The 26,112-nt window shown below is 46.7% G+C and overlaps 1 protein-coding gene across 5 annotated transcripts in view; it reads right to left on the reverse strand.

Moving 5' to 3' along the window:
- The window catches only part of INSR (insulin receptor), a 174,006-nt gene that overhangs the window by 133,665 nt on the left and 14,229 nt on the right, over positions 1 to 26,112 (reverse strand). For 2 of the 5 annotated variants that reach the window (XM_070792004.1, XM_070792003.1), the window contains exon 1: positions 12,238 to 12,740. The exons of 1 other annotated variant lie outside the window; for it this stretch is intronic. In XM_070792004.1, the coding sequence (XP_070648105.1) occupies positions 12,238 to 12,337 (100 nt within the window). In that variant the 5' untranslated portion in view covers positions 12,338 to 12,740. Of the gene's footprint in view, positions 1 to 12,237; positions 12,741 to 26,112 lie in introns of those variants that run through there. 2 more of the 5 variants (XM_070792006.1, XM_070792005.1) reach the window with 1 other exon arrangement.

A 26,112-nucleotide genomic window follows, 5' to 3' on the forward strand; every position in this document is an offset into this window, starting at 1 on the left:
TTTAAAGAGAGACAGAGAGAGAGAAACCCAACAGATCTGCCCTCCCACTCCAGCGTGGGCACCTGCCAACAGTATGATCCTGAGTCATATATTTAATCTCTGTGTGCCTCAGTTTCCTCATCTATAAATGATGATAATCATGTGATGAAGGGTAGGAAGAATAGAGGAGAACCGGCGTCCGGCCACATACACGCATCAGTTCTTCACTCCAAGCTACTTGGAACAAATTCCCAGATTTATTCCCTTCAGAAATTATAACTTGGGCACACCGAGGTACCAGATACCCTTATGAGTCTCCACCTGACTGCTTTTAAGTCTGGCTCTTAAAACTGACTTCAGCCAAAACCTAGACAGCATATTAAAAAGCAGAGACATCACTTTGCTGACAAAGGTCTATATCGTCAAAGCTATGGTTTTTCCAGTAGTCATGTACAGATATAAGAGTTGGACCATAAAGAAGGCTGAGTGCTGAAGAATTCATGCTTTTGAATTGTGGTGCTGGAGAAGACTCTTGAGAGTCTCTTGGACTGCAAGGGGATCAAACCAGTCAATCCTAAAGAAAGTCAACCCTGAACATTCACTGGAAGCACTGATGCTAAAGCTGAAGCTCCAATACTCTGTCCATCTCTTGCAGAGAGCTGACTCATTGGAAAAGACCCTGATGCTGGAAAAGATCGAGGGCGGGAGGAAAAGGGGATGACAGAGGATGAGATGGTTGGACATCATCACTGATTCAATGGACATGAACTTGGGCGAACTCCAGGAGATGGTGACAGACAGGGAAGCCTGGTGTGCTGCAGTCCGTGGGGTCTCAAAGAATTGAACATGACTTGGCAACTGAACAACAACAACGAAAGTGTGTGAGATGGATTCTTCTGGAAATGGCTGGACACAGAAGGGCAGTAAATACCCTGAGGTGGGAGATGCACAAGACTGGGGTCTGGGCAACAGGCAAACTGTCACCAAGACAGATTTCCTCAAAGAGGAAAGAAACTGAGGCTCGGAAAGAAACATGTCCTCCTCAAGGTCATGAAGCCAGAAGGAGACAGAGCTGGGATTTAAACCCAGCATATTAGTCTACTGTGCCATCCCTAACCAATGACCACAGACCAGGTGGCTTAAACAAGAGGAAATTATTTTCTCCCAATTCTGGAGGCCAGAAGTCCGAGATTAAGATGTCAGCAGAACTGATCCTTTCTGAAGCCTCTCTCCTTGGCTTGTAGACGGCCGTCTTCTCCCTGCATCCTCACTTGCTCTCTGGGTGTGTCTGCGTCCCAATCTCCTCTTATAAAGACATCAGTCTTATCAGCAAATGGGCTTCCCAGGTGGCTCACTGCTAAAGAACCCACCTGCCAGTGCAGGAGATGTGGATTCGATCCCTGGGTCAGGAAGATCCCCTGCAGGAGGAAACAGCAACCCACTCCAGTGTTCTTGCCTGGGAAATCCCGTGGACAGAGGAGCCTGGCTGGCCGCAGTCCATGGGGCCGCAAAGAGAAGGACATAACTGAGCACATGACTTATTAGCTTAGAGGCCACGCTGGTTATCTCATTTTACCTTGACTGCCTCTTTAAAGACCCAATCTCCAAAGACAGTCACATTCTGAGATGTTAGAGGGTTGGGACTTCAGCATGTGAGTTTGTGGGGAAGGACAAAATTCAGCCTATCACACGTAGGTCCTTAGGATTCCCACACCTGTGTCCTTAGCCATTACACAGCATTTCTCAAAATATTCAGTGGAGGGCTTTCCTGGTGGCTCAGTGGTAAAGAATCTGCCTGTCAATGCAGAAGGCACGGGTTCGATCCCTGATCTGGGAAGATCCCACATGCCTCAGAACAACTAAGCCCATGTGTCACAACCACTGAACCTGTGCTCTAGATCCCGGAAGTCACAACTGCTGAGCCCACGGGCCACAACGGCTAAAGCCCAAGCGCCCTAGAGTCCATGCTTCGCAACAAGAGAAGCCACTGTAATGAGAAGTCTGCACACCAGGACTGGAAAGTACCCTCTGTTTACCAAAACGAGCAAAAAAAGCCCACACAGCAACGAAGACCCAGCACAGCCATAAATAAATAAATAAATATTTTTTAAAATAGAGTATCCCTTCCTTTAATAAAAATTCTCTGTGGACCATCAGAATCACCTGGAGTGATTCTGGGCTGGGGTGGGGGAGAGTGGTGTATGTTAAAATGCAGGTTCTTAGGCCCAGCTCTGGACCAAATGAATCAATGTCTCTAGGAGCCCAGCCTGTGAATCTGCATTTTAAATGAGGCCCCCCCAAGGATATGTCAGGGACTCACGTAAGACAAACATACCGTCTACCCAACCTGGGTCACCTCTCCAGCCCCACCTGTTCCTCTGAGCACTCTGTTCCAGGATCAATACCATTAGTTGCCTTCTTTGGGGTTGTTGGTTGTTGTTTTGTTTTTTAATTTACTTGGCTCCACCTGGTCTTAGTCGCAGCACATGTGATCTTTAGCTGTGGCATGTAGAATCTAGTTCCTTGATCAAGGATCGAACCTGGGACCCCTGCATTGGGAAGTCAGAGTCTTAACCACTGGACCACCAGAGAAGTCCCTCCTCGTTCTGAGGCTACAGTCCTATTGGTTTAGGACTGCCCTCTCATGACCTCATTTAACCTTAATTACCTCCTAAAAGCTCTATCTCCAAATACAGCCACATTGAGGAGTTAAAGTTTCAACCCATGAATGGGGAGCGGGGAGGTAGCAATTCAGACCACAACAGTTCTTTTCCCCTCCTTTCCAGGACCTGCCCACTCCAGGATAGACTGCTTCCTACTTTAGACAAACATGTACCAAGCCCTTCTCCGACCCACACTTAGAGTACGGTTTCATTTACCGTGTAGTCAGCGTTTCACTAGAATGCACCTCCACTGGGCAGACCAATGTCTGTGGGGACCCAGAAAGATACACCTAGTCTGTGCTGAAAGGGAAGGCGAATGGGGTGGGTGATGAAGCCAGAGAGGGGAGGAAGGAGGCCTCTGACCCAGTTCCTTGAGGAAAAAGTAGGAATCCATGGGTGAAAAGAAGGAAGAGAGGTCCTTGGGGAACAGGAAGCAAACGCAAGCGCATAAAGAAGAGAGAACCCCAAGGAAGTGCAGTCATGAAGTCAGGGAGTTGAGACCACATGCTGCCCAGCTAAGGCCAGGCTCAACTGCCAGGGGGATGGGCTGATTGAGCTGGCAGCTGTAGTCGGACCGAAGCAGCAAGTGGAAAAATCTTTCTGGTAGTAGGGCAGAGAAGGTACTGGACAGGGCACTCTGGAACCACCTCTATGGCTTGGCCTAGGGGGCCTGTCATGGGGTGGGTGCAAAAGGAAACAGACAAGACCACAGAGTCATCTAAGGAACCAGCATCAACAGGGACTCGGTCCCCAGGGAGGTGGGGTGGGGGTGGGGGGTGAGGCACCATTGTTTGATGAACCTGGAGAGGGCCAGATAGAACCAGTGGCAAGGACAGCAGGCTCAGACTGGGGTACAGTGAGTCTGTGGGGGCCTTGGGGATGCTCTGGGATGTGGATCCAGCGGGTGATGGAAAGATGTAGACCCGGAGCTTGGGGAGAGGGGTGGATGCAGGCAGAAGTGATGGCAGTATGTGCTAAAATCAAGAGGATAAAAGGATGGAAGGGGTATGGGAGGTCTGGAGAGCACAGTATTTAAGACCAAGGAACCAGAGAGAGGACCAAAGACCCACAGTCACCCTGACACCCATATCTCCCACAAGCTTCTCTGAAAGCTCCAGAACAGCTAGGCTAATCCCTCCAGTCAGTTCCATACCTCTGTATAGACCACCCCAAGGACATCACCCATCAAACCACAAGGTTACAAGGGGCTTCCATGCCATTTCAAGAGTCCTACCTCCTCATGTGTACAGATGATGCCACAAAAGACACTGGACAAAAATACCAAGAGAAGTCTTGGAACTTTTCTTGGAATCAGCCTGGCAATGCAGGGGACACAGGTTTGATCCCTGGTCCGGGATGATCCCACGTGCCGTGGAGCAACTACTGAACCCAAGTGTTGCAACTGCAGAAGCTTGCACACCCTAGAGCCTGTGCTCCGCAACTCGAGAAGCCGCTTCGATGAGAAGCCAGCGCAGGGCAACTAGTGAGTAGCCCACATGCAACGATGAAGACCCAGTGCAGTCAAAAATAAATTACAAAGTTTTAAACAAGAAAACCAAGAGAAGACTTGTAAGAACAACAACAACAAAAAAGTAGCAGATGTCTTCAATACCATGTAACTGGATATAATTAGGAAGAAACGTCTCGGTGAGAATTTATCCATTTTCTAATCTCCTGCAAGGAAACCAGATCCATGGTTGAAAACAGATTAGCAACAAGAAGTCACAGAAAGGCCATCAGAAAACAAGGGGAGCCCTGCTTTCTTTATCCATTTGTGTCCAACCACTACCTTTTCCCGCACTCTTAATAAACACAGTTTTTTGAAAGTACCTATGTTTTCCACCTTCTCACAAAGGCATGGGAGAGAAGCAAGCACCTCCTGGTAACAGCCTGGGCTTCCTGAACATGAAACAGAAGGTACCCTCTCAACCTGATGGGACACCATCCCCTGAATGAATCGAAAGAAAGGCTCTGATTTGACATCAAATTTTAATCCTCATCAGTCTGCCTCGAACTCCACCTGGAACTCATATCCAGTCTGCACTGGGCAACACAGAACGAATCTCACTCTGCTGGAAACAAAATAGGTTTCTAGAAGCCCCGACAGCCACTGGGGAATGGCTCAGCACCAGGGTCAGCAGAACACAGGAGGACCTCCCTGCTCCTTGAAACAACAGCTAGGGGCTCTCTGCCATCTCTCATCTCTCAAGGGTTTCCCAGGTGGCTCAGTGGTAAAGACTCCACCTGCCAATGCAGGAGACGTGGGTTTGATCCCTGGGTCAGGAAGATCCCCTGGAGGAGGAAATGGCAACCCACTTCAGTATTCTTGCCTGGGAAATCCCATGGACAGAGGAGCCTAGCGGGCTACAGTCCATGGGGTTGCAAAGAGTGGGACACGATGGAGAGACTGAACAAATGTGCACATGTATAGACCTGAATTACTTTGCTGTACACCAGAAACTAACACAACATTGTGGACCAAGTATACTTCAATTAAAAAAATGTTTAAGGATGTTTGTCTTAATCCTTGGGGATTTATGAATCCACACCAGGAGAGATGCGACAAGAAGGCAAGATGTCACCTTGTTCGATCTGAGCTGGAACATGCCTGTCAGATGATCCCAATTTTTTGCCACTTGTGCCTCCTGGTGCATGTCCAGGAATAACAATTAAAGCTCTGAGTATTTATTTTGGAATTACAAATGTGCTTTACTGTGCTTAGTCACTCAGTCGTGTCTGACTCTTTGCGACCCCATGGACTGCAGCCTGCCAGGCTCCTCTATCCATGGAGATTCTCCAGACAAGAATACTGGAGTGGGTTGCCATTCCCTCCTCCAGGGGATGTTCCCAATTCAGGGATCAAACCCAGGTCTCCCACACTGCAGGTGGATTCTTTATCATCTGAGCCACCGGGGATGCCAAATAAATTTTCACAAATAGGTGAATTCACAAATACGGAATCCAGAAAAAATGAGTATCTTATGAGTAATGAAGTTTTCAAGCTTAAGACTATTGATCCAATATAAGATACTTATTAAAAATATTTATTCATTTATTTGGCTGCCCTGGGTCTTAATTGTGGCTTGTGGGATGTTTGGTTACAGCATGTGGGACCTTAAGTCCCTGACCAGGGATCAAACCCAGGCCCTTTGCCTTGGGAATATGAAGTCTTAGCCACTGGGCCACCAGGGAAGTCGTAGGAATTAAGACACTTTTAAAAGTCTAGGGAAAACTGCTAAGTCACTTCAGTCGTGTCCAACTCTGTGCGACCCCATAGACGGCAGCCCACCAGGCTCCCCCGTCCCTGGGATTCTCCAGGCAAGAACGCTGGAGTGGGTTGCCATTTCCTTCTCCAATGCATGAAAGTGAAAAGTGAAAGTGAAGTCACTCAGTTGTGTCCGACTCTTAGCAACCCCATGGACTGCAGCCTACCAGGCTCCTCCACCCATGGGATTTTCCAGGCAAGAGTACTGGAGTGGGGTGCCATTGCCTTCTCTGTTGAATGTCTCTAAAGGCAGCCATTTAAAATAAAATCTTCTTTAAAGAAAGTGAAAGTGAAGTCGCTCAGTCGTGTCCGACTCTTTGCGACCCCATGGACTGTAGCCCACCAGGCTCCTCCATCCATGGAAATTTCTAGGCAGGAGTACTGGAGTGGGTTGCCATTTAGGGATGCAAAATGTTGCCAGGGGTTTGAGGTAGGGATGGCATAACAATAAAGGGGTGGCTAGAAGGAGTTTGCGGAGAAGGCAATGGCACCCCACTCCAGTACTCTTGCTTGGAAAATCCCATGGATAGAGGAACCTGGTAGGCTACAGTCCATGGGGTCGTTAGGAGTCGGACGTGACTGAGCGACTTCACTTTCACTTTTCACTTTCATGTATTGGAGAAGGAAATGCCAACCCACTCCAGGGTTCTTGCCTGGAGAATCCCAGGGACAGGGGAGCCTGGTGGGCTGCCGTCTATGGGGTCGCACAGAGTTGGACACGACTGAAGCGACTTAGCAGGAGAAGGAGTTTGGGTGGTGGTAGATGGGACACTTCTGTGTCCTAACTGTGGGGACAGCTACACAATTCTATGCAGGGATTAAAATGCAAAAACTGTACGCACCAAAAAAAGTCAGATTTACCGTACCACCATTTTTATAATAAAAATATTTAAAGATCCACACCAAACAGGGACTTCCCTGGAGGTCCACTGGTTAAGAATCTGCCTTCCAATGCAGGGGATGCAGATTTGATCCCTGGTTGGGAGAACTAAGGTCCCACATGCTGCTGGGCAGCTACGCCCATGTGCCACAGCTACTGAAACCCCCGGCTCTAGAGCCCATATGCCACAACTAGAGAGAAGCCCGTGCACCACAACTAAGACCTGAAGCAGCCAAATAAATAAATAAATATTTAAATCAAAAAGACACACACCAAAATAGGACACACACCTATGTATATGTATGTATGTGTGCGTGTGTGCATGTACAACCTCAGGCATGTCTGACTCTTTGTGATCCCAGGGGACTGAACCTGCCAGGCTCCTCTGTCCATGGGATTATCTAGGCACGAATACTGGAGTAGGTTGCCATTTCCTTCTCCAGGGCATCTTCCCGACCCAGGGATCAAACCTGTGTCTCCTGCATCGGCAGGTGCGTTCTTTGCCACTGAGCCACTGGGAAGCCCAAACACAGCGTAGTCATCTCCCAAGACAGAAATACAATGGTTTTAGGGACAAAACGGAACTTTTATTGCTTCCCCCTCTAAACTTGTGCAATTTTTCTTTTGCAATGAGAATGCAGTTATTATTTTAATTTAAAAACCATAAGTATGATCCAATCGCAAAACATAAAGCGAGTCACTCCACTGTGTTCTTCATAGAAATTTACATAAGGGGTTCTCAAGAGGTCCCCGCAAGTGGTATCTCCCAGCAGATACCACTTTCTCTTGGCACTAGAGACAGGGCTGATAGCACAGAGTCCTCACTCGATGCCAAGAAGACGGTTTAAACAAATAAACCCAAAGATCTCTCACACACACACACCCAAAGAAGGAACATCACTGTTATTTTCTCACCATCAGAACCCATACATTCAGCACAGCAAATGATATCAGTTTCTTTAATAAGGCTTGCTCTGTAAAGGGAAAAACACAGTGTTTTTCCTGAGCGTTTCATTTAACTTGATTCATTCAAAGTCGAACCAGGACCACACAAGCTATGAGGCATGTCATAACGATCCTCGAGGAGTTTGTTCTAAATCCAAAGTCGGCAAACTTTCTCTGGAAAGGGCCCAAGTGTAAATATTGTTGGGAGCCACGCGATCGCAACCGTTCAACTCTGCCCTTACAGCACGAAAGCAGTGATAGAGGACGCCTGAGCCAACGGGCATGGCGGCTTGCCAATAAAACTTTATTTACAAAAACAGGCGTGGGCGGGCAGGGTTTGACCCCTGTTCTAAAGACTTTGACCACATATAAATTAACAAGTGAGCGTGAGAGAGAGAGTCAGAGTAGGGAATGGCCGTCGATGCAGACCAAGATAATAAGCCCAGAAAAGGAGCAGAGGAAAAGAAGAGAGAGAATGGGAGGAGCCAGGTACAGGTGAAAACTCACCAGGAGAGGGGAAGCAAAACCCAGAGAAGTCAGCTGGGGTGAGGCTGCCATTGGTAGGTGAGGAACGACTTTTGCTAGCACCATGGGCAAAGCAACGGAGACACAAGCCAGATGCTGTGGGCAGAGCAGTGGGTGAAAAGTGAGAGAGCAAGGGTGATGAGTGCCCATCAGCAGTTGGGGGAGGCTTGACAGAGGAAGGCAAAAGGTGGGTGGTGGGTAGCGGGGCCCTGGGGAGTATTGAGGCTGAAAAGAACAAGGCTCCCAGGCGGATGGAGATCCCTGAACAGAGAGGAGAGAGGAGGGGACCTAAGTGGATAAGTGTCCTGCATACTAAGTCACTTCAGTCGTGTCTGACTCTTTATGACCCCATCGACTGCAGCTTGCCAGTGTCTTCTGTCCATGAGATTTCCCAGGCAAGCATACTGGAGCAGGTTGCCATGCCTTCCTCCAGGGGATCTTCCTGATCCAGGGATTGAACCCACATCTCATGTGTCTCCTGCACTGGCAGGTAGGTTCTTTACCACTAGCACCAAAAGCAGTGGTTCTCAATCAGAGGACAGTTGGTGGTGTCTGGAGACACATTTTAGTGGTCATGACTTGGAGAGGGGCATTGCTACTGGTCAGAGACCACAGACAGTGAGCAACATCTTAAGATACACAAGATAACCCCCTGCAACCAAGAACTATCCAACCTCATAGATCAAGAGCATGGAAATTGAGAAGGTCTATTCTAGCCAAAAAATAAAGGATGTCAATGAGGAAGTGGAGTGAGGTGGGGTCCCTCGGGGTGAGGCTCGCCCCCAGTGACCTCTATGAATGAGCAGGGCAGGGTTGAGAGGCAGGTCACTAAGAGGGAAGCAAAGACTAGGAAGAACCTCAGAGAACTGACCCAGAGAGCAGAAGTTCTGCTCTGAGGGTCCCGGAGTGCACCGGAGAACCCACAAGAGACACACTAGATTCCACCCTCGAGATGTAAGGGGGATCCAAAAGCAACAACTAGCACCTCAACTCATCAATTTACTGCCCCCGCCAAGATTCAGTTTCTACTATAATTAATCCCACTTTGCCTTCATTCTCTGACTTTGCAGTGCTCCTGGGTCATCTCGGGCCAGAGTGGGTCAACCCAAGGAGACATGGGAGGGAAAACCACTGCCCAGTTCAGCCAAGCCACAGAGACTCCACAGGGGGGATGAAATGGGCTGGCACATCCCACGTGACATTGAGGAGAGAGTCCTCAGTCCTTCAAAATCCCACTGATCTCCCTCGACCCCACCCCCACCCCAGACAGAATGCCACACTGCTTGCTGCTGGAGATTAACCAACGATCTGGAAAGTTCCTTACCCCACCCCAAACCTCCGAAGGGCATCACATGTCATTTATTCGAGAGTATTTTGTTAACCTTTACACCACAGGGGTTAGGGCGGGGAGGCTCAGAGTCCCAAGAAGGACCTTCTGTTAAGAAACCTTTTATTAACAAACCGGGCTTCTCATCTCAGCACTGCCACCTCATCCAAGTTCCTCACCTTCGAAATGGATGATAAACCTTACTTCAGAGGGCTGTGGTGAGGATTAATCGAGATTATCAATGCAGAGTGTGTAGAATAGTGCCTGCGGAGGCTTTGCTTATATTTGTGGCAGTTAGGTTTTATCTGGAGAATAAAGGAGCCATGACTTGGACTCCTGGGGAGAACAGGAAGGATAGGAGTTGAATCTACAGCAAATATTTAGGACTTCCCTGGTGATCCAAGGGTGACAAATCCGCCTGCCAGTGCTGAGGACAGGGGTTCGACCTCTGGTGTGGGAAGATCCCGTGTGCTGCAGAGCAGCTAAGCCCGAGGGCCACAGCTGCTGAGCCTGTGCTCTAGGGCCAGGGACCCACAACTATTGAGCACACGTGCCACAACTACTGAAGCCCGCGTACCCTAGAGCCTGGTCTCCACAACAAGAGAAGCCACCGGAATGAGAAGCCCATGCACAGCAACTAGAGAGTAGCCTCGATCCTCACACCCAGAGAAAAGCCCAGCACAGCAATGAAGACCCAGCACAGTCAAAATAAATTTATCAAACATCTACTAGGTGTCAGGGGCTGCTCTAGACTCTGGAACTGTGGCAGTGAACAAAAGAAACATAAGCCTCCCCCTCGTGGAAACTATAAACATGTAAGAAGTAGTAAATCCATCCACTGACCCCTGAAAGTGAAAGTCGTTCAGTCGTATCGGACTCTTTGGGACCCCATGGACTGTAGCCCACCAGGCTCTGTCCATGAGATTCTCCAGGCAAGAATACTGGAGTGAATAGCCATTCCCCTCTCCAGGGGACCTTCCCGATCCAGGGATCAAACCCAGGTTCCTACAGGCAGATTCTTTACCATCTGAGCCACCAGAAAAGCCAGCCCAGGCACAAATCCACTATTAATTACTAAAGCTACCAGGAACAGAGGAGCAAGGAATTGCATACATATACAGGTGTGCACGCACACACAGACACATGGGCATGGACGTGCAAAGCCTGATACAGATCTAACAGCTGGTCTGGGTTTCTGTTTTTTTTTTAAACAAGAGCCTAAATCCACTGCTACCCTTCCTTGGAGGAGCACCCACTGTATACCAGGCACTCAGTGCTTGGAGACTTGCCTAATTGGCAAAGGTGCTCCACAAACCCGGTTTGTCAACTCCAGAGCCCCCACATGCTTTCTCGTGCATCCCCACTCACTGACAGGCAACTCAGACACTTCTGCTCCTTCCCTGCCTGACCCCTTCCTCATCGGGACTGATTTCCTTTTATGGAGAAATCTGAAGAAGTAACCCAACACATATTTTGAAAGCAGGGCCTCCGCCATCATGGTGGGAAACCCCAGTTAGATTCTCTTCAAGGATTTTCCATCCTTGACCTGCAGCCAGAAGGACCTGCTGTCAAGCCCAAGGAAAATGCTGGGACTTGCCCCTCTCCCCATACCAGGGAGCTGCTAGCCCAGGGACACTCATGAGGGAGACTTGAGGAGGGAGACTTGAGAAGGCAGAGGGGACGGGGTGCTGGGCTGACCACAGGTTAGAGACCTGCCCAGCCGACAGGTAAAAGGGTGGAGGAGGGAGGTTACCAGGGGTTCCTGGGGCATGGGCAGCTGGGCAGAGCCCTGGGCCCTGGCACCACCAGAGAGGTTTGTCTTCTCTCCAGCTCTGATTCTGGGGCAAGTGAATTCTGTGTCCTTCCTGAGCCTCAGTTTACTCCTCTATGAAATGGCCCAACAGCAGTATCAGCCTCCACGGGCTGCGGCAGAGATCCAGAGAGATAAGACCGGCCAGCCCGAGGCATCTGGCGACACTAGCTATAATAATCATAAAAGCCGACACTACTGCTACTACAGCTGCGCTGTTGCCAAGGGCTAGAGCTTGCCTCCGACATCTGGAAACAGAATTCCAGAGTATAAACATGGAACTGAAGTCAGGGGTAGCCGTGGGTCTAGATACCAGAAAGAAAGGGGCGGGTTCTGCACTTCCTCGGCCCCTGGGGTAGCGTCACCAAGCTGCTGGGATCCCAACGGACCACCCTGCCTTCAGTCAGTCACCCTCGATTCTCACTCCAAACCGTCTGTGCCCGGGGCATTTGGCTGTCCGAGAGTGTCCGATGACCCTACTTCTCGGAGGCGACCCAGAGAGGACGTGTGTCCCGTCTCTGGAGCCAGGTGGTGGGCTCGGAGAGGCCCAGACACGGGGGTTTGAGGAGCGCTCTCGGGAGAGGCGCCCGCAGAAGGGCGGGCACTAGGGCAAGGTTCCTGCAGCCCGGGGCCGCATGCGGGTCTTGGAGCCGCTAGCCCAGGCGGGCAAAGGCCAAGGTCAGCGGCTTCCCGCCCCCCGCGAGGCCGGAGAAACCGTCCGGGCCACCAGCCCTCCGACGGAGGACTGCACTCCGTCCACAACGGGGGGTGGTTCCATTTTGGCAAAGGGTACCCTCCCCAGCCGCGCGGCTTCCCGCCCACTCCGGGACCCCCCAGACTCACCTTCTCCAGGGTACAGGTGGCCCGCGGCGCCCACCAGCAGCGCGGCGACGACCACCATCAGCAGCACGGCTGCCGCCCCCCTCCCGCCCCCGGCGCCCATGGCTGCGGGAGCGCGGAGTGCCGAAGGATCAGAGCGCGAGGCGCTGGCTGGCGGGGTGCATGCTACGAAGCGGCCGCCCCAGAGGGGCTGGGGGTCGCGCGTCCTTCTCTTCCACGCGGGCCGCCCAAGGTCCCGCAGCCTGCGCCTGGGAGGACTCTAGAAACGGCCCCGGGAGGGGCGCGCGGCCTCCGCCGCTACGAATCCGGCAGCGCGGCCGGGTGGAGACGGTCCCGACTCCGGGCCCCCGCGGCCCGGGCCCCCGTCCCGACGATCTTAGGGCCCGGAGCCCCGCGCTCTGCCCCCCTGACTCTAGGCTTTTGGCCCCGAGTGCTCCGGAGCTCCGATCTTCGGACGCGCGGACAAACGGACGTGCGGACAGGCGGGCGGGCACCTGGGCTGGCGGGTGGCGGGCAGGCGGCGGGAGCCAGGGCTGCTCGGCCCGTAAACAACGCGGCCCGTCAGCTGGGCCCCGTTCGGGCCGCAGGAAAAGGCGGCGCGGATCTAGGCTCGGAAGGGACTCGGCGCCCGGCAGAGGCCCGAGAAGGGTGGAAGGAGGACGGGCAGGGGGGAGGCGCCGCCCCGCCCGCCCGCCAGTCTCCCTATCCTGGGCCCCGCGCTGGAGGCCCCCGTCGCGCCCTAGCTGAGGGGGCGCCCCAGATCCCTGCCCAGCCCCAGCGCCCTGTACAGCCCCAGGATTCCTGTCTCAGAGCCCGGGAGCGCCCCAGATTGACCAACTCAGCAAGTCGTATCCCGTGTTCCCGTGTTTAAAACATTTTGCTAGTTTGTTCTTCGTGGGACTTTGGAAAATTCATTTTTATTTTTTTTAATATTGTATTAAAATATTGTTTATCGTGGTTACTCGGCTTTTTGGTACTCCCTTAAATGTTACGTTCACCTCCCCCTCGTCACAGTCTGGCCAGTGAGTATGGGCCTCGACGCCCCAGAGCGTCCTACCCCGGAGTGCGCCCCCGCCCAGAGCCAGGCCCCTAGGGACAGCCACGTGCACGAGCGTGCTGCGTGCGCTCAAGTATTCGGTAGCCTGGGCCCCTCCGCACAATGCGTGGTTCAAGGTGGAGAAATGACCCTTAGGAGAAAGTGTAGAAACTCGCAAAAAAAAAAAAAAAAAGTGCAAACCAGGCGCTGGAGATGTTGGGTAGGACACAGGTAGACACACCCAATTTTCAATATGCAGCCCCAGAGTCCATGTGTGTTTGAGTGTCAGTCACATGACTGTGGCCACCCCGCCTTGCTGAAGAGGGGCCTTAAGCTCAGAAAAGCCAGAACCTAGTGAGAATCTGGTCCCTCCACTTAAGACTTCCTGTGCAGCCTTGAATGAGTAATTTTTCTTTCTCTCGATGGGCCTCATCTGTATGATGCATGTAAGGACACCTTCAGGTCAGATTTGGTGAGTTGTAAGGGCTTCCCGGGTGGCTCAGTGGTAAAGAATTTGCCCACCAATGCAGGAGACTCAGGTTAGATTCCTGGGTCAGGAAGATCCCCTGGAGGAGGAAATGGCAACCCACTCCAGTATTCTTACCTGGAAAATCCCATGGATAGAGGCAGGCTACAGTCCATGGAGTCACAAAGAGTTTGACATGACTGAGCTCGTATGCGTACACACACACACACACACACACACACACACACGACCGAGCACGCATACACATGCACACACACACAGTCTCAGAGGGGAAATAAAGCATGACAAAGCACCCAGAACAACTGTTGGCTGAGGGCGTTCATTCTTTCTTTCATCTATTAACCAAATATTAGTTTGCCAGTAGATGGGCCCACTGTTCTTCTAACTCAAATCTATTCCTGCCTCCCTGTCCCTCTAGTGTCTGGCTCCACTTGTCTGTTCCAATGAGCCTTCCCTGACCACCCTTTGCAAACACTCCCTGTCCCCTCTGCCGTTTGTTCCTGTTCGGGACAACACACTGGTGTCTCTACTTGAAATTCTGACTTACTGTATGTATTCACCCCTCCCCAGGAAGGCAGAAATCTTGTCCATCATGTTCAGTATTTTACACCCAATGACTGACATATCCATTGCTTAATAAATATTTGTTGAGTGGAAAAATCAACATGCAGTAAGCAGTGGGGATTTGCAGGGAGCCAAATAAATACCATTCATTTCCTTGTAGACCTCACAACCCAGTGTGGGGAGAAAGCCATTAAGTTACACATCAGATGTTTTATAAGGTGAGGTGGGGAGAGGCAGAAAGATTCTCCAAAGAGGTGATTTTGAACTGAAATCTGAGGAGGCAGAGCCAGCGCAGGGAAGCATCAAGAAAGTGTTCCAGGTGGAGGGAATGGCATGTGCAAAGGCCCAGAGGACAGGCTAGTGTTCTCACAACTGGGCCAGGCACTGTAGCTGGAGCAAAGAAAAGAGGGAGGCTGGGCTGGTAGGCGAGACTAGAAGGGATGGATATACCATGGACAGGTTGTCTTCAACACACCCTTTGTCCTAAAAGCAACAGGGATGCATTAAAGGGTTTATACCAAAAGGTTGGGCTTCCCTGGTGGCTCAGACAGTAAAGAATCTGCCTGCAGTGCAGGAGACCCAGGTTGGACCCTGGGTCTGGAAGATCCCCTGGAGAAGGGAATGGCTACCCACTCCAGTATTCTTGCCTGGAAAATCCCATGGACAGAGGAGCCTGGCATGCTACAGTCCATGGGATCGCAAAGAGTCAGACACAACTGAGCGACTGAACTGAACTGACTGAAAAGCCACCAACAATTTCAGGCAGGTGCCATTTGCTAAAATTCCAAGGGACATATTGCCCTCTGGAAATCCTTCAGGATGCAAGACCTCCACATAAAGTTAGGTATAAAGTCAGAAGAATCATTGTAGTTGTGACTTACTGGGAGAAAATGAAGACCCCTCCACTTCCAGAAAAAAAACAACAACTCATTATTTCTTCTGTAAGCTACCTCCCCCACGCCCCCCCCAAAAAAATACCAGGATATAAAAAATGAAAGTCAACCTCTGCCCTTTCTTAAAAGCACTGGAGTGGGAGTAGAAAATCACCATTTGCTAATCTCCAAAATAATTGATTCTGGCAAGAGCCATCAATGAATGTTAAAAGTGATGGTTGGAAACTTGAAAAGTAATGGGGTATTTCCATGGTCTGCAAGTATCTCTTTGCAGCATGTTTGTCCAAAAAAAGAAAAATGGTAGCTTCGTGGAAGAAAAACCTGGCTTAACAAAATGATCAAAGTTACTCCTGGATTTTCTTTTGTAATAAAATAGATTATTGGGACAGTTGGGGAAGATTGAAATGAATCTATCAGTTCCACAGTGATACTGTATCAATATTAATTTTGATCCTTTTACTGAAGTGATGTAGCAGAATGTCCTTGGCTTTAGGTAATAAACATCAAGTGAAGTATGTAGAGGTTAAGGAACATAATATCTGCAACTTACTCTGAAATGGTTCAGAAAAAAAAAAAGAGAGAGAGACAGAGAAAGAACAAAGCAGGTGTGATTTTTAAAAGTGTGATGAAATTGGTGAATCTGATAAAGTGTGTATATAAGGGTTAATTGCACTATTTGTGCAACTTTTCTGGACGTCTGTGCAGGTGTGTACTCAGTCGATCAGTCGTATCTGACTCTTTGTGACCTCATGGACTGTAGCCCACTAGGCTCCTCTGTCCATTGGATTTTCCAGGCAAGAATACTAGAGTAGGTTGCCATTCCCTCCTCCAGAGGATCTTCCCAACCCAGGGATCCAACCCACGTCTCCTAAGTCCCCTGCATTGGCAGGCAGATTCTTTACCGCTGAGGAAGTCTGCTGCTGCTGCTGCTAAGTCGCTTCAGTGGTGTCCAACTCTGTGCGACCCCATAGGAAGTCTGACATGTCAAAATTATTAATAAAAGCTTTAATAGTTTTGAAAAACCACTTGGGACTTTCATTTGGCTTTGTTTTTCTTAGATTGGCTTTGGTCTGACATTTAAACACATACCATACTTGAAGACATGATGGAAAGAGAGAGATCGTTTCACGGTTCATGAGTATAAACACCAAATACTGTACTTGTGTTATGCATCGAGGAGGGCTTGGAGAGACACCACCACCACCTTGCTGGGGTCTTCCTTTAGCGAGTCCCTTTGGGACAATCTCCCTCAATCTTGCGTTATGTTATGTTAAAGTTTTCCGTTATGTTAAAGCAGGAAGCCCAGTGTAAATCCTGACTCCTGTGTTGTCATGGAAACCTGCTTTAATAGAGTACATTTAGGAGTAGAGGGGGAAACTACAGATGGATCTGCCTTGCGGGTGACAGTGCAAAAACCCAGCAGTGAGAATTTACTAACAGAACCAGGAGGAAGCTTGCGTGAACATGACACCCACACCAGGATCAAGTGGAACTTGGGCCAGGAGGGCAACGATGGTTCAACACTAGGAAGTCTAGTCATCCAGATCACCGTCTTCATAGATTTAGGTTACATGAGCATCTCTATGCTACTGAAAATGTCTTTTATGGAACTTCCCTGGTGGTTCAGTAGCTAAGACTCCACGGTCCCAAGGTAGAGAGCCCAGGTTCAATCCCTGTTCAGGGAACCAGATGCCACAAGACACAAGTAAAGATTCTGCTGCAACAAAGATCAAAGATCCAAAGTGCTGCAATGAAGCCCTGGTGCAGCCAAACAAATAAATATGTACTTGTAGATGTATTTGATGAATTCCATAGCCGCTCAAAAAAGGAAGCATAAGACTGCAATATGGAAATTTTGTTTTATAATTGCAAAGTAGGGAACATCTCTTCAAGCAAGACGCAAACCTAAAATCTAAAAATAACAAATCTGGCTATGTAAACATTGAGTTATATGAATAGTGAAATAAAGTCCTGCATAAAACCGAACGTCAGATTTTTAAAAGTGAGAAAAACATATGCAACTTAAGTGACAGATAAAGGGCATGCATTATGGCATGTTACATAATGTGTAATACATAATACTTTCAGTGAGGGAAAAAAGTCCAAACTTTTATTTGCCAAAATAAAAATGGCAAAGGACATGAATAGACACAAAGACAGACCCCTGAAAAGAAAAGAAAAAAAAGATGGAACACAAAAAATATTGAAATATGTAAAAGGATGTTCAGCTTTCTTCATAGTTAGAGATATGCCGATGTCATTTTCAACTGCATTTGCCAATAGTCAGGAAAACGGTAACACAATGTGAAGATTTGTGAGAATGCACACACATAAACATGGTATAAACACTGGTTGTCCAGTGGCTAAGACTCCATTCCTCCAATGCAGAAAGCCCAAGTTCGATCCCTGGTCAGGGAACTCAATCCCACATGCTGCAACTAGATTCTTATGCCTCAACTAAAACCTGATGCAACCAAATAAATATTTTTTAATGACATTTTAAGTGTTTTTTTTTAAACCCACTGGTATAAATGAGTTCAGCCTATGAGGGGGGTAGATTTGGCAATGACTTTCAGCATATAAATTGCATTGATGCTTTTTCCCACTGGTCTCACTTCTAGGAAATTAGACACTGCACAAATATTCTCCACAGGTGTAAAAAGAAGTATTCTCAAAGACAGTCATTGCAACAAAGCCTGAAAGCAACCTAACTAACTTTTCCCCCAAGAAACGGGGAGACTTTTACATTCTCCTCAAAATGCCTCATCACTTCAAATATTTCAAAATTTCCTTGTCCTTTGTCTTTTCTTTCTTCTCTGATTCCACTCACATATGATTTACACTGACAAGTTATAGTAACTTCCAGTATCCTCCAACTTTTCCCTGGGTTTTATTTTTCCTTTGAGACTGTAAAGGCAGGGTGTGAAATTGATATAAAAACAGATATCTTATACTTACACAGCTTGATGTCTGCCCATCCTGTTCTGATGGGGTGTTATTTCAACACTTCCACAAAGCACTGTTATTCATAAAATCTCCATGTCTGACCCTTAGTCAAATACACTCGGCTATTGTTTTTGTTTTATATTTATCGTGGTAAAATATATATAATACAGAATTCACCACTGAAACCATCTTAAAGCGTACAATTCAGTGACATTCAGTATGATGTTGTGCAACTTTTACTATTATCTTGTTCCAAATTTTTTTTCATCTTCCCAGACGGAAACACCATACCCGTTAAGCAACCACTCTCCGTTCTCCCTCCCCTCAGCCCCTGGCAACTGCTAATCTACTTTCTGCCTCCATGGATTTGTCTATTCTGCACATTTCCTATAAATAGGATTATATATTATGTGACTTTGTGACTTCCACTACTTACCATATTGTAGCATGGATTAGCTGTTCAGTCACTAAGTCGGGTCCTACCCTTTGCAACCCCATGGACTACAGGCACCAGGCTTCCCTGTGCTTCACTGTCTCCCGGAATTTGCTCAAATTCATGCCTGTTGAGTCGGCGATGCTATCTAAACATCTCATCCTCTGTCACCCCCTTCTCCTTTTGCCCTCAATCTTTCCGAGCATCAGGGTCTTTTCCGATGAGTTGGCGCTTCACATCAGGTGGCCAAGGTATTGGAGCTTTAGCTTCATCATCAGTCCTTCCAATGGATATTCAGGGTTGATTTCCTTTAGGATCGACTGGTTTGATCTCACAGTCCAAAGGATTAGTTCTTCATTTTTTTATGGCTGAATGACATTCCATTATCAATAGATGTGGATATGGATTTTGAATCATCAGGCCCTTCCATATTCCCATTTTGCACCCACACTTGAATCCACATTTTCCAAAATCTATAGCATGACTGAACTGCAACCCATGGGAATTTTTAACATTTATTTATTTATTTATTTATTTGGCTGTGCTGGGTCTTAGTTGTGGCAAGCAAACTCTTAGTTTCACGTGGGCTCTAGTTTTGTGACCAGGGATTGAACCAGAGCCCCTCCGTTGGGAATGCAGAATCTTAGCCACTGGACCACCAGGAAGTCCCAGCTCCTGGGAATTTTTGAGTAATGGGTTTCTCCTGGTTTCTGATGCATTGTCCAAATTGAGGCTTCATCTTAACCAGCTTCAGAGAATTTAGATTGTGGCTGAACTTAACAAATAAAATGCTAAAGAGATGGAAAAGCTGCCAAGACAAACTGTTCATCCTGAACAAGACAAAACATATTAAGAGAGTACCACCAACGAATATGAACGTCTTACCACTGTGATGTTCGCGTCTCTCACCTCCTTCCTTCCTCCCAGTGTAGTTTTCAAGAAAGATGAAAGACGCGAGGAAACGCATATAAAATATTTTTATTTCTCAGAAACGTTTCCTTTCACTGTTGCAAGGTCCAGGACTCTTTCCTATTGGCTGAGGGTAACAGTTACCTGAATCTAGGTGGAAAAAATTATATAAAAATTATAATTTAAAGAAAACCGTTTTCCAGACTCACAGACATAGAAAATAGATAAGTAGTTGCCAAGGAGGATGGATGGAGTAGGAGTTTGGGATTAGCAACTGCAAACTATTACATATAGGATGGATAAATAGCTAGGTGCTACTGTATAGCACAGGGAGCTATATTCAATATCCTGTGATAAACCATAATGGAAAAGAACATGAAAAAAGGATGTGTATGTACATATATGCACGTGTGTGTGTATTTCTGCTGTATAGCACAGGGATTCAGATATATGTATATATATCACATGCCACATGGCATGGCCAAAAAAAGGCGGGGCTTATTTCTGGATAAGAAAATAAGGTTAGTCTAAGGACTATCCCTCCCCCTCCAAAAAAAAAAAAAAAAGAATTTCTAAATCCAATTTAAATAAAAATCTGTACCTAAAAGAATATAGGAAAATTATTCTGATATTCATCTAGAAAGGGGTTTCTCAATCTCAGGATTTATGGACATTTAGGGCCAGATCATTCTTTGTTGCAAGGGCTGTATTATATACATTATAGGATATTTAGCAGCATCCTTGGTCTCTGTGCCATTATATCACCTCATCTGTAACAATCAAAACTGTCTCCAGAGACAGCCAAGTGTTCTCTGGGGTGCAAAGTACTGACTGAGAACCACTGGTCTAAAAGAACAATTAAATCAGCATCAGGGGACTTCCCTGGTGGTCCAGTGGTTGAGAATCCACCTTTCAATGCAGAGGTGGCAGGTTCCATCCCTGACCAGGGAATTCAGATTCCACATGCCCCAGGGCAATGAAGCCCACAAGTCGTCCACTGCAGCTACTGAACCTGAGCACCAAAACCAGAAAGAAGCATGTGCATTGCAATGAAGACCCAGCTAAGGGGGAAAAAAAAAAACTAGCAATGAGAAGAAAGATCTGGAAAAGCTCTTTTACTGAGTAATTAGGAAAGCAGTAACACTCTCACACATCAGAATATTAAAATATTATAAAGCTAAAAAGGAAATGAACTTGGGCAAACTCTGGGAGATAGTGAGGGACAGGGAGGCCTGGTGTGCTTACAGTCCACGGGGTCCCAAAGAGTCAGGCACGACTTAGCGACTGAACAACAACAAAGTTAAAGTAAGTTTGAATAGACCCAAGTGTAGCCAGTTTTATATCAGGAGTAACCTAGGAAGGTGCTCCCATTTTTAATCACTTTAAAGAATTTTCATTGGAGTATAGTTGATTTATAATCATTTATTTTTAAAGGTCACTCCCAGTCAGCTGAAAAGAGAAAAATCTTCAACATCGTCATTCAATAAAAGTGGCCAGGATAATTGTTTAGTAATTTGAGGAGGATAATCTATAGTCTTTAGAATGAATGGATTTAAAAACTTAAAAAGTGTTTTTAAGTTTAAATGTAATTTACTAAATGGAGAATTTTAAATTGTTCTATTCTTCTGGAACAAACTAGAAGAATGTAGAATTGGGTATGTATCCATCTTTCCAGAGACAGCCCTTGCTAAGCCTTTGCTAAGTCACCAAAAATATGACAATAACAAGTTCAGGATTTCACTCCACAAAAATGAAAAGGTCGACATATTAAAAAAAAAAAAGAAATGGCCAAAATGAAAACACAAGTAACAGAGAGAGAAAATATATTCAACAACCATGACACAAAAGAGGTTCATATCTGCCTTACAGAAAAGGTGTTTACAAATTGATAAAGGGGAAAGAAAGAGATCCTATTAGAGAATAAGCGAATGGTGTGAAGGGACTGTTCTCAGAAAATAAAACTGCCAAGAAGTCAAGGGTTCAGGTTTACTCTTAAGCAGAGAAACGGCGTGAGTAAAAACAACTTAGGCGGGTGCCATCAGTCACCTATGAAATTCCCCAGTTTAAAACTAGGACACAAGGGACCTTCTGGGGAGTCCCGAGGGGGCACTGCTTCAATCCCTGGTTGGGGAACTAAGATCCCCCTTGCTGTTCTGAGCAGCCTCAAAAATAGAACAAAAGAAGACCCAGAGATTACTGTGTGTGTGTGCTCAATCACGTCTGACTCTTTGTGACCCCGTGGACTGTAGCCCACAAGGCTCCTATGTCCATGGGATTTCCCCAGGCAAGAATACTGGAGTGGGTTGCCATTCCCTCCTCCCGGGGATCTTCCCGACCCAGGGATTGAACCCAGTTCTCCTGCATGGCAGGCAGATTCTTTACCATCTGAGCTGTCAAATCATCAGATTGCACACTTAAAATGTGTACCATCTTATTCGTCCACCGCACCTCAATAAGCTGGAAAACAGATACTCTGCAGCTGGACAGTGGTGATGGCTGCATGATATTGAGAACGTTATTTAGTGCACTGAACTGTACACTGTATGGCAGAAACCAACACAACATTGTTAATATTAGAAAACAGAAAAGAATTTTAAAAAACTTCCAAAAAATCAAGATGGTAAATTTCAAGCTATATATTTTTTTTCTATTTTTTTTTAAAAGAACAACAAAAAATATATAGCCCTGAGTGAAAGAAGTCAGTCTGAAATGCTACATATGATTCCAACTATGTGAACTTCATTTTGGAAAAGGCAAAGTTATGAAGATAGAAAAGAAGATCAGGGGTTGCCAGGAGTGGGCCGGGGAGAGAAGGAGGGAGGGATGAAGAGATGGAGCACGGGGGGCTTTCTAGGGCTGTGAAACTACTCTATATAATACTGGAATGAAGGATTATATAGAATATATATATAAAGAATATCTATACAAAGTATTATATAGAATATATGAAGTATCAAAAACAAAGAAGATGCGACACCAAGAGTAAACTCTTGGCCGAACGACCACCTTGACTTCAATGTTGGCTCATCAGTTGTAGCAAACAGAATCCACTCGTGCAAGATGCTAATGATAAGGGAAATCGAGGGAGAAGGGAAAGAAGGTGTCTGGAAACTATTTTTTGCTCCATTTTTCTATAAAGCTACTCTATGGAAACATTTTTTAGAATAAAAGTATTTAAACTTTTAAAATTTATTTAAAATGGAAACAGAAGAACACCTCTCTTGGACGCCCAGCTAGCATCAATGAGATGCAGTGAAAACAGCAGCTGGGGTGGGGGGTGGGGGTAGGGGATTAAGAAGCCCTCTCCTGGAATCTTCCTACCCTGTGGGTGGGAATGTAAGTTGGTCTAGCTACTATGGAAAACAGTATGGAGATTCTTTAAAAAACTAAAAATAGAGCTACCATATCATCCAGCAATCCCATTCCTGGGCATATATCCAGAAAAAGACAAAAACTCTAATTAGAAAAGATACGTGCACCCCGGTGTTCATTGTTGTTGTTGTAATTCGGCTGCTCAGTCATGTCCGACTCTGCAACCCCACGGACTGCAGCATGCGAGGCTTCCCTGTCCTTCACTATCTTCCGGAGTTGCTCAAACTCATGTCCATGTGTCCAGTGTTCATAGAGGCACTATTGACAATAGCCAAGACACGGAAACAAACTAAATGTCCATCAACAGAGGAATGAATAAAGAAAACAGGATACCTATATATAAAATATCATTATTTTATAAAAATAAAATATGTAAATATCAGTGATACAAAATAATAAAAGAATGAAAAAAGAACAAAATACTGCCATCTGCAGCAAAATGGATGGACCTAGAGATTCCCTACTAATTGAAGTAATTCAGAAAGAGAAAGACAAATATATGATATTGACCACGCTGCTGCTGCTGCTAAGTCGCTTCAGTCGTGTCCGACTCTGTGCAACCCCATAGACGGCAGCCCACCAGGCTCCCCGGTCCCTGGGTTTCTCCAGGCAAGAACACTGGAGTGGGTTGCCATTTCCTTCTCCAATGCATGAAAGGGAAAAGTGAAAGTGAAGTCTCTGAGTCGTGTCCGACTCTTGGAATCTAAAAAGATTATACAAATGAACGTATATACAAAACAAAGACAGACTCAGACACTGAAAATAAATGTCTAGTTACCAAAAGGGGCATAAATTAGGAGCTGGGAATTAACATATACACACTACTATGGATAAAATAGATAACCAAAATGGACCTACTGTATAGAACAGTATCTTATCATAAACTATAATAGAAAAGAATCTAAAAAGAATTTTAAAATCTTAAACCCTTTTCTGTTTCTGAATTGCTTCCATGAGGGGCACTGTGGGAACATCCCTTGACTCCCAGTAGCAAGGGTCTGGACTGACCCAGGCATCCAAGACCGCCACTCCTCTCCGGGCTTCCTTTCAGACACTTGAACTTAAGCTTTGCTGTATCTCCTCCATGTCTGAGCATGGAGACCACTCCTCCTCCCACCAATCATCTTACAAACATTTCCTGAGAATTTACTAGGTGCCAGGTGGACTGTATCTATTTCCTAGGGCTCCTGTAACAAACTGCCACAAACTCAGCAACTTAAAACAGCACAGTTCTGGAGCTAAGACGTCCAAAATCGTCTCAATAAGCAAAAATCAAGATGTCAGCAGGCATAATGAAAAAGAATATTAAAAAGAATGTGTATAGTGTATAACTGAGTCACTTTGCTGTATGGCAGAAATTAACCCAACATTGTAAATCGACTATGCATGCGTGCTCAGTCACTCAACCGTGTCTGACTCTTCGAGACCCTATGGACAGTAGCCCACCAGACTCCTCTGTCCATGGGGTTCTCCAGGCAAGAACCACTGGAGTGGGTTGCCATGCCCTCCTCCAGGGGATCTTCCGCATATCTCCTGTGTCTCCTGCATTGTCAGGCAGATTCTTTACAACTGAGCCACTTGGGAAGCTATGTTTACATTTAAAAAATATTTTAAAGATGTTGGCAGAGTTGTATTCTTTCAAAAGTTCTAGAAAGTCCGTTTCTTTGTCTTTCCAACTTTTGGAGGCCACCTGCATTCTTTGGTCCATAGATCACTCCTCCGTCTTGAAAGCCAGCAACACCGGGCCAAGTCCTTCTCATGTTGCCATCTCTCTGGTTCTCTCTCTCCCGCCTCTCTCTTCCATATTTAAGGACCCTGGTGATTAATTACACTGGGCTCCGCCAGATAAGGCAGAATCATCTCCCCATCTCAAGGTCAGCTGATTAACAGCCTTCATTCCCCTTTGCCATTTAATCTAACATATTCATGGGCTGACTTAGGGAGTGGACATCCTTGGAGGGGCCATTATCCTGCCTACAACATGGTGGATGTGGCCTTAAATAAAAACAAATAAGATCTCTGCCCTTGTTTGTAGAGCTGATAGTGTAGAAGTAGAAAACAAGCCATAAACATGGAGAGGGGGAGGCAATAATAACGATGACAGAATAGCAATGAGAGCTGTGAACAAAATAAAAGTGAAATCTGATAAGAGATCATAAAAACACACAAGCTGCTGAGTTAAGGAAGAGCCCTATGGCATACCACCATCTTCGCAGGTGGCACAGTGCTGAAGAATCCGCCTGACATTGCAGGAGACGCAAGAGACACAGGTTTGATCCCTGGATTGGGAAGATCCCCTGGAGAAGGAAATGCCAACCCACTCCAGTATTCTTGTCTGGGGAATCCCTTGGACCGAGGAGCGTGGTGGGCTACAGTCCATGGGGTCGCAAAGAGTCAGACAAGACTGAGCAACTTCCCTTTCTTTCTTTCCAGTATTCTTACCTGGAGAATTCTGTGGACAGAGGAGACTGGTGGGTTATATAGTCTATGGGGTTGCAAAGAGTCAGACACAACTGAATGTGCAACATACACACACACACACACACACACACACACACACACACACACGCCAACTCCTAGTTGCAATGAGCAGGATCTAGTTCCCTGATCAAGGATCAAATCAGGCCCCCTGCATTGGGAGGGTGGAGTCTTAGCCACTGGATCACCAGGGAAGTCCTCAAACTTGCAACTTATTTATAGTAGATAAATAAATCTAGAGATTCAATACACAGCATAATCATGAGTCAACGATACTGTCTTATAAACTTCAGAGTCTTTAAGAGACCAGATCTTAAGTGGTCCCACCACACACACACACACACACACACACACACACGTTATAATTATGTAATGAGATAAGGGTGTTAGCTAAGGCTATGGTGGTGTTAGTGTTGCAATATATAAATGTATCAGATCAGCAGAGTACATCTTAAACTTACACAACTGTGTTTCATTTAAAGAGACTATTTAAGGGAATGTATTATCTCATAGAACAAGAAGTTCTGATGCTGAGTGGCTCCAGAATTCCTAAAAACAGCAGAATCAAAATCCAGATTCTTCCACGTGTCACCCTTCTGTCTGCAGCACGTTGAGTGAACAAAGATGCTGAGTTCAGTTTTGGAATGTGCTAGGTGGGGATGTGGTGGGGGGTGCTGTCAGGAGGCAGCTAGAGCTCAGAGCAAGACATGGAACCAGAGTTGTTCCTCCACTGTGGGAGAGGATGGGAAGACCCTGGGAA

Source organism: Bos indicus, chromosome 7, assembly GCF_029378745.1.
Source record: "Bos indicus isolate NIAB-ARS_2022 breed Sahiwal x Tharparkar chromosome 7, NIAB-ARS_B.indTharparkar_mat_pri_1.0, whole genome shotgun sequence".
NCBI lineage: Eukaryota > Metazoa > Chordata > Mammalia > Artiodactyla > Bovidae > Bos > Bos indicus.